At 49.0% G+C, this 11,943-nt stretch overlaps 1 protein-coding gene across 1 annotated transcript in view; it reads left to right on the top strand.

Moving 5' to 3' along the window:
- The first annotated feature begins 973 nt into the window (after positions 1–973).
- Galnt15 (polypeptide N-acetylgalactosaminyltransferase 15) overlaps positions 974–11,943 on the top strand; it is a 48,818-nt gene continuing 37,848 nt past the window's right edge. The window contains exon 1 of the mRNA XM_023715721.1: positions 974–3,325. Within this exon, the coding sequence (XP_023571489.1) occupies positions 2,784–3,325 (542 nt within the window). The 5' untranslated portion in view covers positions 974–2,783. The remainder of the gene's footprint in view (positions 3,326–11,943) is intronic.

Genomic DNA, 11,943 nt, shown 5'->3' with positions numbered 1-11,943 from the left:
GCACTACAGGCCTGAGGATCGAACCCCCAGCCCCTGTGCCTGCTTGCAGGTGCCTTAATCCACTGAGCTATTTGGCTGGCACTTCTCTCTGAAATTTTTGAGTTCGCATTCTAAGACCAAAATCAAAATACAGTCAGGTGTAGTGATGCATGTCTGTAACCCCAGAGCTCAGGAGGCTGAGGATGGAGGATCATTGTGAATTTGAGGCTAGCCTGAGCTATGTATTGAGACCTTGTATCAAAGAACAAACAAACAAACAAACAAAAACAAATAAATAAATCCAGGAAGCAATGAAAATGTTAATTGCAGAAATTCTCCAAAGGTGGTTTCGTCACTCTGTTCCCTAGCCATCGGAAGAAATTCAGCTTACAATAACATAAGCGGCTCTCCGTCAGCTCATGAGAGCCAAAAGCCTGAGAGCTCTAGAATTTCTCCCTGTCTCCTTCACTTTCTCAGTGATCTTGGGTCTCCCGGCTGCAAACACCATCCTGGTGCTGCTGGGCATCTAACTTTGCATTTGCAAGGCAGGCATCTAACAGCCAGCTAGAATAACACTGTATCCTGCTGTCAGCCCAAGACCTGGCCTTGGCTGTCTACAGGATGCCTCCGGTGTCAGCTGTCCCTACATGAACCGCTGTTACTCCCCTCTGTATATCGACTCCTCACCTTCCCATCTCTGATCACAACTCTGTCTTTTCAACTTCTCAGACCAAAATCTTAAACCTATAATATTTAAATGATAAAACTGAACAAAAAAGGGGGATACAGATGAATGGCCATTTTGTATCTGTGTATTCAGAATGATTAGGATAGATATATAGCTACATTCCCTTGATTCAATGAATAGAGGGATTTGTTCTAATAGTGTTTGTAAATAGGATATCATGTCTGCACCTTGTACAACAAATAACTACTAGGAAGACAGTAATCAATGTGTTAATTATTGAAGCTGTCCTATCAATTTGATTTGAAACTGTCTCATTGCTGTCTGTTTCTCAATAAAACTATGGGGGGAAAACATTTCTTGACTCCTGCTCCTCTCACATCAAGTATTAATTCATCAGCAAAACCTATCGATTCTTTCCTTAAAAAAATACAACTTCCAACTTCTTGCCACCATGATGTCACCTTGGTGCAAGCCAATGGCATCTCAGTTGGCCTCTGTTTCTGCCTTTTGCTCCCCAGGGGCTAACCTCCCAAGTGGTCCAGTTGAGGCCCAGGTCGGCTCGAGTCTGTCCGCAGCTCACAGCCTACAAAGGCTCCCACCTGCCTCACTCAGAGGAGAAGCCACATCCCTCCAGTGAATCCTTCATAGACACATCCCACCTGGATCCCCATCCCTCATCCCATCTATTGTCACACTCGCTGCCCGCTCTGTTCCAGTCACCCTGGCCTTTGCTGCTCCTCATGCCAGGCACAGAAGCCTTCCATTTGTTCCCCTCTCTCTCTGCCCAAAATGTTCCTCCCCAGCCAGCTGGATAGCCAACCTCCTTACTCAGATGCTAGCTCCCCTGAGGGACCTTCTCTCACCACCCAAGGTCATTGACCCCTACCCAGCCTATGCTCCCAGAGCCACTCTCTGCTTAATTTTTTCTCCTTAACCATTGTTACCATCTGACCCACTGTGTATTTTAAATAATTCTCTGTCTATTTCATTCACTAGCACGTCGGCTCCAGTAGGCACAATTCTGCTTTATTTACTGATGTAGTCCCAGGCCCCGGAGCAGTGTAGTTGCATCCTAGATGTGCCTAACAAGTGTGTGGTTTGAATTAATGCCAAAAGAGCATGTCACACCCCCCCTTGAGCGTGCTCTGGTGGCTGGCACACAGTAGGCACTCAGGCAATCCTGTGTGGGTGGGAGGGGCTTAGAGAGCATCCTCCACCCTCCTCACTTTCAGAAGGACAAGGACAATGGTGCCCTGGAAGGGAAGGAGGGCCCACTCTAGCTTGGCAGATGGCCGGTGGGAGCTGCCGTGCAGACAGCAAGCTCCTCACTTCTGCGTCACACGCAGCCTTTCCGAATCAGGAGGGAATTCTCTTTCCTGCCCTTTTGAGTGGGGAAAGCAGTCTGCCTAAGAATGAGCCACAAAGCTGAACTCCTGGGATGTTCCTGTTTTGATCCAGTTTTAGCAGTGACGCTGTCCGGGTGTGCTAAGCTGGAACAGTGCGGGCATTAGGACCAGGAGCGCGGCGCACTCCTGGCTGCGGGTTATGCCTGGCAGAGGGCTCGCCACTGAGCACGGCAATGTGTGAAGGGAAATCAGGCACTGCCTGCCTGCCGCCTGTGCATCTGTTGATCTGACCTAACTTGAAGCGTCCAAACAGGGACGGCTGTCAGCTCTGCTTGACTGAGAATCGCCCGGCTCTCCTCAGTCATCACTTCGCTGCTGGCCATTGATGCAAAGGGGGGAAGACACACGTGGGACTGAACCCCTGAGCAGAATGGACTGCTTGCTTATCCCAAGGAGAAAAATGGGGCGAAGGGGCAGCAAGCAGTTTAATTTCAAGTCCCTGTGAACAACAGGCTTTCAGCAGGCAATTAAAGAAATCCACTCAGCCCAGGTGCAAGGGGGGTCCTGTGGCTTTCTGACCTGAAGTGGAAGCAGGTCTCACACAGGCTATTGGCAAATGTCAGATGGGAGAAAAGGAGCAGGTTTAAGTGACTAGTTAAAGGACTTCCGGGGAAAACGAAGAACCCAGGTGCTGCGCGGTGGAAGAGCCCTGGAGCAGCTCGAGAAGGCAACTTGAACATGACCTGTTGCTCTTGGAAGGTTGCAGCAACATGCTGGTGAAGAAGCGGTACCGGCCCGCACCGTGCAGACGCCAGTTCCCCCTGCTGTGCCTGATGCTGGGATGTGTCCTGATGCTAGTGGCCGTCTTGTACCCTCCCCCTCCCACTCCGCACGAGGCTGTCACAGCCCAGGCCAGCAAGCGCAGCTCCGAAGCCAGGTACCGCCTGGACTTCGGGGACTCCCAGGAATGGGTAGTAGGGGCTGAGGAGGAAGAGGAGGAGTACGGCCTCCTGGAGGACCTGCCACCCTTCATCTCACTGCGAGAGGATCAGCTTCTGGTGGCTGTGGCCTCACCCAGGGCCCGAAGGAATCAAAGCCAGGGCAGGCGAGGCGGCAGCTACCGGCTCATCAAGCACCTGAGGAGACAGAGTGAGGGAGCCCCAGAGAGGGGCTGGGGGACTGAGGAGGAGGATAGGCAGGTGTCAAAAGAAGAGGCGCTGAGCCCGCTCAGCCTGGACTCGCAAGGCCTCAACAAGGCACTCAGCTCCCGCCTACCCCTGCAGAGGGTCCTCCCAGAAGTGCGACACCCACTGTAAGTAAGGCCCCACTTTCCCTTCCCTGGAATGGGCGCGCAGTCAGGTGGCAGCGAAGTCAGTGGCACGGACCTTTTGCACCCTGCCTACACTATACTTGGGGCAGCACTTCCTGAGGTTTGGTCCCTGGGCCACTTGTCAGAAATGTAGATTCTCAGGCCCCACCCCAGGCTGCTGAGTGAGAAAGCCCAGGCAGGGTCCAGCGATCTGTAGGTACAAGTCCTCTAGGTGAAAGCCACAGTCCCAGAGAGGAATGGCTCAGCGCTCTTGCTGATACAAGCTCTCCCCTTTCCTGGGCTCTGGCCCGCCTCTCTGGACTATCAGGTCAGGCAACTTAACCCATGTAGCACACAGGAGGTGGGAGCAGATGACTCTAAAGAGCCTTGCCGTTCTCACACTCGGATTCTGAGCATTTTTATATTAAGCTTATTGTTAGTGTTTGCTTTTGTTTTGGATCAAAATAATAATAACCATTCACATTTATATGGCTCTTGCCACGTGCCTGGTTTTAATCTAAGAGCTTCTCACATCCTAAATTATACTCTTTGTAAAGTCCTTATTACTCTATAGGATGGCTGCTATAATTAGCATCATGCCCATTTTAGAGGTATGAAAATAAGGCACAGAGGGGCCTATGGCTTCCCCACAGGTACACAGCTAGCAAATGTTAAGGCAGGAATCCTACTTCAGGTGTTACGCTCCACTGTGCCTAAAGCCCCAGTCAGCAAGACTAAGGGAGGAGTTTCCAGTGCACAAGAGGGGAATATTGTGCTGACCGTAGTTTAGCCTGGCAGGGTGGCCCCAGCCCCACAAGGGAAGCTGGGAGATACCCATGACAGACCCACCCTTTATCACCCAGCCCTCCCTTGTCCAGTGTCAGGAGAGGGACCGCTTACCAGCATCCAGGCATTGCAGCCAGTTAGTTTGGGTGCTCAGGGTCCTTCCCTGTCCCACGCAGCTCTTGCCAGAGCCCAGAGCATTTCCTGGAAAGCAAACATCCTCTTCCCTGGAAGCAAGAGTAGCGGCTGTGGGCTGGGCCACACGAACCTCAGCTCTGTGGCCAGTCTCCCCTCTCAGCCTGACTGCTCAGTCACCCATACTTGGGGGTTGCAAGCACAGGGTCAGCATGAGGTGTGAGCTCCCTCCTGTGTGCCCTGCGCTTCTGGCCCTCACCCTCACCCTTACCCTGCTTCTCACCACGCAAAGCTCTTCCCAGAAATTCTTCCCTGCTGCACCCTCTTCTACACCTTGGAGTCTGAATTCACAGCACGCAATATAACTGGAGCTAAATGGCCGTAGATATGTTCACGTGTCCAATGCCTGCTTCCCCTGCCACGCTATGAGCCCTGAGAAGGTTGGTACAGAATTTGTATCGTACATCCCAGTGCCCAGCAGATGGTAAAGAAATGATTACTAAATGAAACTTTTTTCCACTCACCCAAAGCAAGGTTAAATATCTTCATTTTGCAAAAAACAAATAGAATCTCAAACAAGAGAGTTCTTCGCTACCAAAGGAGTATATGTGCGCGATTATTTGTGTTTGCATCAAGCAAGGATGCTATGCACATGCAGATTTGTGGGTCTATTGTATATAAGTGCTGCATGTGTGTGTTGTGTATGTACTGCGTGTTGTGATGTGTATATATTAAAGTAACATTGTATATGTGTGCAGCATGTGTAGAGCAGTTCATTGTACGGTGGCTTTTTGCTTGGTGCATACATATGCTATACATGTGGTGTGATGTGCACAAGTGTGATCTGCATGGTGTGTTGTCACACGCACATGCATGCTGTAGGTTACTGTTCTTGTACAGTATATACACATCTTGGTAATCTTGTGCATGGGTTGTGTGTGTGTGTGCATACGTGTGCACAGGTGTTGTGATGTGGTATTTGTCTTGCCTATGTTTATGTAGTGCACGTGTACATGTGTATTTTGTTATGACTGGTGCACAGTACGATGTGCTTGTATGTGTTACATATAAGCATCGCACGTTTGTTACATTGTGCGAGTGGTACGTGTGTGCATACTCAAATGTGTTGTGCTATCTATGAAGGGTGTAGATGTCCTGTGTGACTGGCACAAAGTGGATGCATGTGTTCTGTGTGCAGGTGTGCGTGTACTGTGTGTGTAGTATGCTTGCGCTGTATGTCTGTGTGTATATAGTGTACTGTGTAACTTGTGTATGTTGTGTATTTGTTGTGATGACCCACGTGTATACGGGATGTACTGCCTGTGCTGCATGTATTTGTTGTAATAGTATTGCGCATTGCACACATGTTATAAATGCAAGCAAGTGGAGCACAGGTACATGTGCAAGTGTGTTGCATGTACTGCGTTGGTGGGAGGAGGTGCACGAACGTGCGATGTGCGTGTGTGCCGTGTGTAGTGCAGGCAGGTGCACTTTGTGGCAGGTGTTGGATGTGAGCGTGCGTGTACGTGTGTCTATGTTTGTGGGCACCGCTTCAGTGGTTGCTTCTTCCTGCCAGGGTAAGCAGCTCACCTCCGTTCGGCCGGCACTTTCCCTATCTTAGCACTCAGAGTCCCTGCAGTCAGGAAAGCCCTCACCTCGGAGCAGAAATTGCAAGGGGACTTTCCACCTTCGACTTTCCAGGCTTCTCACAGCCGCAGCTCTGCGCAGAGGTGTGCAGCGCCCTCTGCTGGTGCATGCAGCCCGCGCAGCCCCGAGGGTCGCCCTCCCCACGCCCAGCTCCAGAATTCACGAGCAGCAATGTCACGCAACAGCCCGACTCAGCTGACAGTGCTCTCCTCTTCCCATTTCTTTAAACAAACAAACAAACAAACAAACAAACAAACAGATGAAATACAAGACATAAAAGAAATACGTCAGATACAAGACGCTGTTTTCCCACCAGGCCTGGCCAGACCCTGGAACATCTGGGCCCACTGCCTCCTGTGTAGTATATCCCACCCTATCGCTTGCCCCCAAGTTTCTCGGAAGCTGTCCTTGACTCCAACCCCGACAAGACCCTCTGGCTCCAGTCCCTTCTCTAGCCCCCACACCAGTCCCGGGCCTTGGCGCATTCCCCCACCCGCAGGCCAGGACCTTCCCTGTTATCTCTAGCATCATGCTAGATGCCAGTTCGAGTCGGAGACGCACGAGGAAAGGCACCAATAACGCGAGACCAACAGCGAGAATCCCCACTGCCAAAGCAGTCACAGTGACACAGGGAAGCTCCAAATAATATAGGGGAAAATGGTCTCCTGACCTGACCTGGGAGAAGTTCGTGTTCTCTAAAACTGAAGAATGAATTTTAGAAACAAACGGTGGTTATGAACAGAATATATTTATTGGGAAGAAAGAAAGCTCCTGTCCGAGAGAGGGACAGAAAGGGGCCCCAGAGCGGGTGGTCCCCGAGGAAGCTGTCTCTTCCAGGGACTTTTCTTGAGGAAAACCATGCAGTGAGGCTGGTCGAAGGTGGTGGAGAAGACATGGGAACTCACTTAGGTGGGCATGAGGAGGGACAAAACTATAGTCAACCAATGAGATTTACAAGCACCATCATTCAGGTAAAATTGATTAAATCTAGTACCAAATGGAGAACTGAGTCATATAGCAAGCAGGCATGAATAAGGGACAGTGTCTCTCCCTGTTGGGAGTTGGGCTATTGGCTCATTTGGGCTCTCTCAAGGTGATTGATACCTCTTTAAGAATCTCAGTCCCTGATGCCCATCCCTAGGGAAGTATGTAGCTGTGTTTCTGCGTTTGTCCTGGTCTTGAGGCATGGCCCATATGGGAGTGTCTGTCTCTTCCAAGTTTCAAAGTCACCTTGTCTTCCATCTTGTCTCCTTGAGGGCCTGGCCCTATCTGGCTGCCTATGATATGTCTATCTAATTCAGCTGCCTACAACATCAGGAAAGAGGCCAAATTACAGTGAGCCTTTATGGAGTACTTCCTATGTATTAGAGACTCTGCTAAGTGGTTTTCATTTGTGTAATCTTCAAAACAAATCCATAAAGTAGATTTGTTTTTATAGATCAGAAAACTAAGGCACAAAGGTGAAGGAGCTGGTATCTGACATTAAAATCACACTTTTGGTCACCAGGCAAGAATTCCTAAGTTGGCTTCCTCACAGACCAAGCATTGGCTAGATCACAAGCCCTGGAAACATGTCAAGTTTTTCCATCTTGAAGTGGGGAAACACACGGGCTCATGGACAGACACGTCCTGAGCAGCCTCTGTACAGAGGCATTGAAACCAGCTAGGGCCTCACCACAGGGCCTGGAGGAGCTGAGTGCACCCAAGGACTACAGCGTGAGCTAGGAACAACTGGAATATGCTCGGTAACAAAGGGGGACCTCAAAGATCTCTTCCTGAGGGGAATAAGGAAGACACAGAAAGAGCTCTGTGGCTCAGTATCTGCAGGGGAGGTAGAATCCACATGCTCTAATTGGTCTGTTCTTTCCAGGACAGCTCGGGCTCTCTGGGATGATTTGCTATGGCGAGGGGACACAAGGGGATTAGCATCCACTGATGAAATGAAGAGAAAGGCCTATGACAGAGCCATGAACTGAGGCATTGGGTGAGCTCAGCCCTGCGAGGCTGCCATCAACCAAAGGGGCGGCATGGAACTGATCTTGCCCGTTTAGCCTGGTGTAGCTCTGACAGTTTGCAAAGTTCTTCCAAGCACAGCTCTCGCTTAATCATCCCGGCACCAGCATAGGGCAGAGAGTTCTTAGGATCAAAGAGGCTCCGGGTGAGCCAGGGCCTTGTATCCTAATGTCCAGGGCAGAGGCCCCCTCACTTCGCTGTTCATCAGAGTTCCTTGAGAGCTCATTAAAATACACATCCCTGGCTTCTACCCCAACAGCTTCTGTTTGGGGAGATCCAGACTGAGCTCACGCATTCACATTTCTACAAGCTTTTGGTGCTTGGGCAGCTGCTGCTCTAAGGTTCAGTCTCTGCTAAATAGACAGGCCAAAGCAGGGCTCCTCAAACTGTAACACGGGTGTGAATCATTGGAGCTGCTTGGGAAGTCTGATTCTGGGCCAGCGAGATAGCTCAGCAGATAAAAGCGCCTGCTTAAGCAGACGCAGGGGCTGGAGATTCGATCCCTAGCCTGCTGTGCCAGCCGCGCCTCCAGGGGCACGCTGAGGCAGCAAATGAGACTGAGCGTGGTGGCGTGCACCTGTAATCCCAGCTCTCAGGAGGCTGAAGCAAGAAGACTACCTCAGGTTTGAATCCAGCCTGGGCTACCTACTCAGTTCAAGGTTGGCCTGAACTGCAAAGTGAGATTCTGTATAAAAAAAAAAAAATAAATAAAATAAATGAATAAAATAAAATAAAACAAGATATAAAAAACAAAAGCTGAGGCTAGAGAGCTTGGGCAACTACTAGTATAAAATGTGAGTGGAGACATGGTCAAGTGCAGGAAGATTCCTCCAGAGAGGTAGTACTGGAATTAGAAAATAGAGGGGAACAGAAAAGAACATTATCTCCCTGGTGACCCCAGGTATTCTAGCCAGGTGTTTGGTGCTTACTCTCATCAATTTATAATTCATATTAATCCTGGGCTCAGCCCATGTTTTCCTGGTTTATGTCCTCATGACTGTGTCTAACTTATATGCTCATAAATCAGCAGTTAAATCCTAGTACTACCTCTTACTGGGTGGCCTTGTACATGCCACTTAACCTCTCTGGGCCTGTTTCCTCAATTCTAAGTGGGAAGATCCTAACACTCCTGCATAGAGTTGTAGGGAAAATGAGATAAAACCTGATAAACTCCCCATATTAAAGTGCACATTGAGTGCCCCTTAGCCTATTTTTTAGTAAAGTGCCTAGGAGTGGATCAGTGAGAGGGAAAAGAGGTAGCACTGTGGACACCACATGGCTGTCCTTTCTCTGGCTCAAGAGGTTTTGCTGTCCCCAGTGGCTGCTAGATTGTCACAAATTTGGCAGCACATTGGAATCATTTGAAGTGTTTCAAAAAATACTCAGACACCAACCTTCTTATTTGACTGGTCTGGATTCAGATCTGGATACAAGAGTTTTAAACTACAGTGTGAACACAGAGGTGTGCCACAAAAATAATCTTGGCTTCAGCTGTCACACCCGAGGCAGTTGTTGTAGTCAGGGTTTACGCCAGACACGTAATTCATGGACTATTTTATAATATTCACCCAAAGAGTCGAATGCAAGAGTGTGAGAAATCTGTCCACACACTAGAGACCCGAAGAACCCAGCTGAGGGCCTGGATCCCACGGCAATGTCCTGCACGAGTCCTGTGGGAGGCCCAGAGCCCATGAGGCCAGCTAGAGGCCAATCCCAAGACCATGCCTCATGCAAGTCTGTCGCAAGGATTTTCATTGAGAAGGCCCCAAGGGCAGTGGTGGAAGCTAGAAAGTCTGCACCAGCGGGATGAAGGATCTGTGCTGAGGGATCCGCACTGGAGCCAGGAAGTGACACTCAAGGAAAAGACCAGAGCTCCCCTAAAAAGAAACACAGCCATCCTGCCACAGCAAGGACTCAGCTCCTCCTAAAACAGCTGAGTTCCTATCAGGAAAAGCAGTGTGCTGAGCTCCTCCAGGAGAATCAACAGCACACCACCTTCCCCTCCAGTTCTGCTGGCAACAGTCTTCTTCCATGCCCAGTGCCGCTGACTTAGTTCAACCGGGGTTACAAGTTGCCTGCTAGTTAACCCACTGCTCTGCGTGTGGTGTGCACACTTGTAACCCTGGCACTCTCAGGGGCTGAGCCAGAAGGATCAGAAGTTTGGGCTCAGAAGAACAACTTAGCAAGAACCTGTCTTAAAATTCAGAAAACAAAATCGCAAATGTTAGGGATGTAGCTCAGTTCAAAGGCCCTGGTCTCAATCTTCAGTACCTCAAAAAGAAAAAAATCTTCTTCCCACACACCAGGTAACAAGTGGCACACAAAGGATCTGTGCCAGTGGACTAAGGGGTCTGTACTGGGGCCAGGACATGACATTCCAATAGGAAAAGACCAGTAGGGAGGGCTGGCACAGGGCCTCTTCCCTTACATTCTCCTTGCATCTGACAGGTCATGTTGGTAACGGGTAGGGGCACCTGTTGGGCAGCTGCTTTGCTGTCAAGCAGAAAGCGGGGTTGTAATCCATAGGGCCCTTTCAGTACCCTCCAAGCCAGTGCCAACAGGCAGTGAGTCATCCCCAGATGACTCCTCCATCTTCTTTGTCTCTGGTGGTCCAGGAAAGAAAGAGGAGGCAGTTGACAGGGTACCAATAAATTGAAAGGGATGGGCAATCAATCTGCAGAGGGGGGAGCAAGAACAAAAATAGGCTGAGTCTGCAATCCCAGCTAGAGCCCAGCTCAGCCCTCCCCATCTACCCGTACCAGTTTAAAGGGAAAACATCTGATACATTAGCTCCTGCCCATACTCCCAGCTCCAAGGGGGCTGAAGGCAACCTGAATAATTAAAAAATATATTATTTAAGTTTGCTAGGTACTTTTTTTATTATTAAATTAAAGAAGTCCCTTTTGATTTCTACTTTGTTTATTATATTATTATAATTATTATTAAATTTAAAAATTTGTCTCAAAAAAAAAGTCTTGGGACTGCAGCTTAGTGATAGAGTACTAGCTTAGTAGGTACAAGGTCCTCGGATAAGCAGAGAAAAAAATTTATTTTTGTGACCAGCTCAGCCCACCCTGGGAGTGGGGCTGGCACAGCATGTGGTTCCAGGGATTGAAATGTGGTCCCTGCACACTTGCCTAAGCTTGCCTGAGCAGACACTTTAGACCTCTGAGCTATCTCGCTGGCCCCTAGAGAAAAAAATTTTTGAAGGACACAACCAGTGTAAGTGATGCTCCTGGGTCTGGCCAAGTCATAAAAGGAATCCACAAATACTAAGCATTCAGCCCTCAAGGGAACATGGCCGTAGTCTCTATCCTTGGATTCATTATGCCTTGGTGAGCGTGTAGTGTAGACAGGGTTGACAATAATGCCTTGGTGGACTCATGGTAGCTGGCGTGGGAGGGTCTCTGTGCTTCTAGACAAACCCAGCCTTCGAGATCAGATTAGAGCTGTCAACCTGCATCTTGTGTTGTTGTAGTTCCTGGGAAACTTGATGTTATTCACCCCAGAAGCAAAGTTTGGCCCTCAGAATCTCAGGCCTCACAAATTATCCACTAGATGAAAAATCTGTAATTTAACATAATCCATATATGATTTATATCCACGTTAAAGTTTCAAAATCCCCAGTGAGGCCAGTTGTTCACAGTATGGTGGCATATTAGAATCAACTAGAGTTTTATAAATTACCATGCCCAGGCTCCAACCTAGACCAATTAGACAGGACTCACGGGGACTCTAAGTGATTGTAAGGAGCAACTGGGCTGAGAACCACTGGAGAGGACCTTTTTAGGAAAAAGAAGAGATGCTTAAAGTGCTAAAGCCAGAGCAGTCATCACCCATGGTTTCTTCATGACAGGTTACTTCTTCAGAGGGGGAAATGTTGTAGACAGTTGAATGAAATAGAAATATTATAGGCAGTCAGACAGGGTCTCATGCAGACAATATAGAAGACAAGGTGACTTTGCAACTTGGAAGAGACAGACACTCCCATATGAGCTACACCTCAAGAAAAAAGAAGAAACAAATACAGCCATATACTTCCC

Source organism: Octodon degus, unplaced genomic scaffold, assembly GCF_000260255.1.
Source record: "Octodon degus isolate 3935 unplaced genomic scaffold, OctDeg1.0 scaffold00043, whole genome shotgun sequence".
Classification (NCBI taxonomy): domain Eukaryota; kingdom Metazoa; phylum Chordata; class Mammalia; order Rodentia; family Octodontidae; genus Octodon; species Octodon degus.
This window is presented reverse-complemented; position numbering and strand designations above follow the sequence as displayed.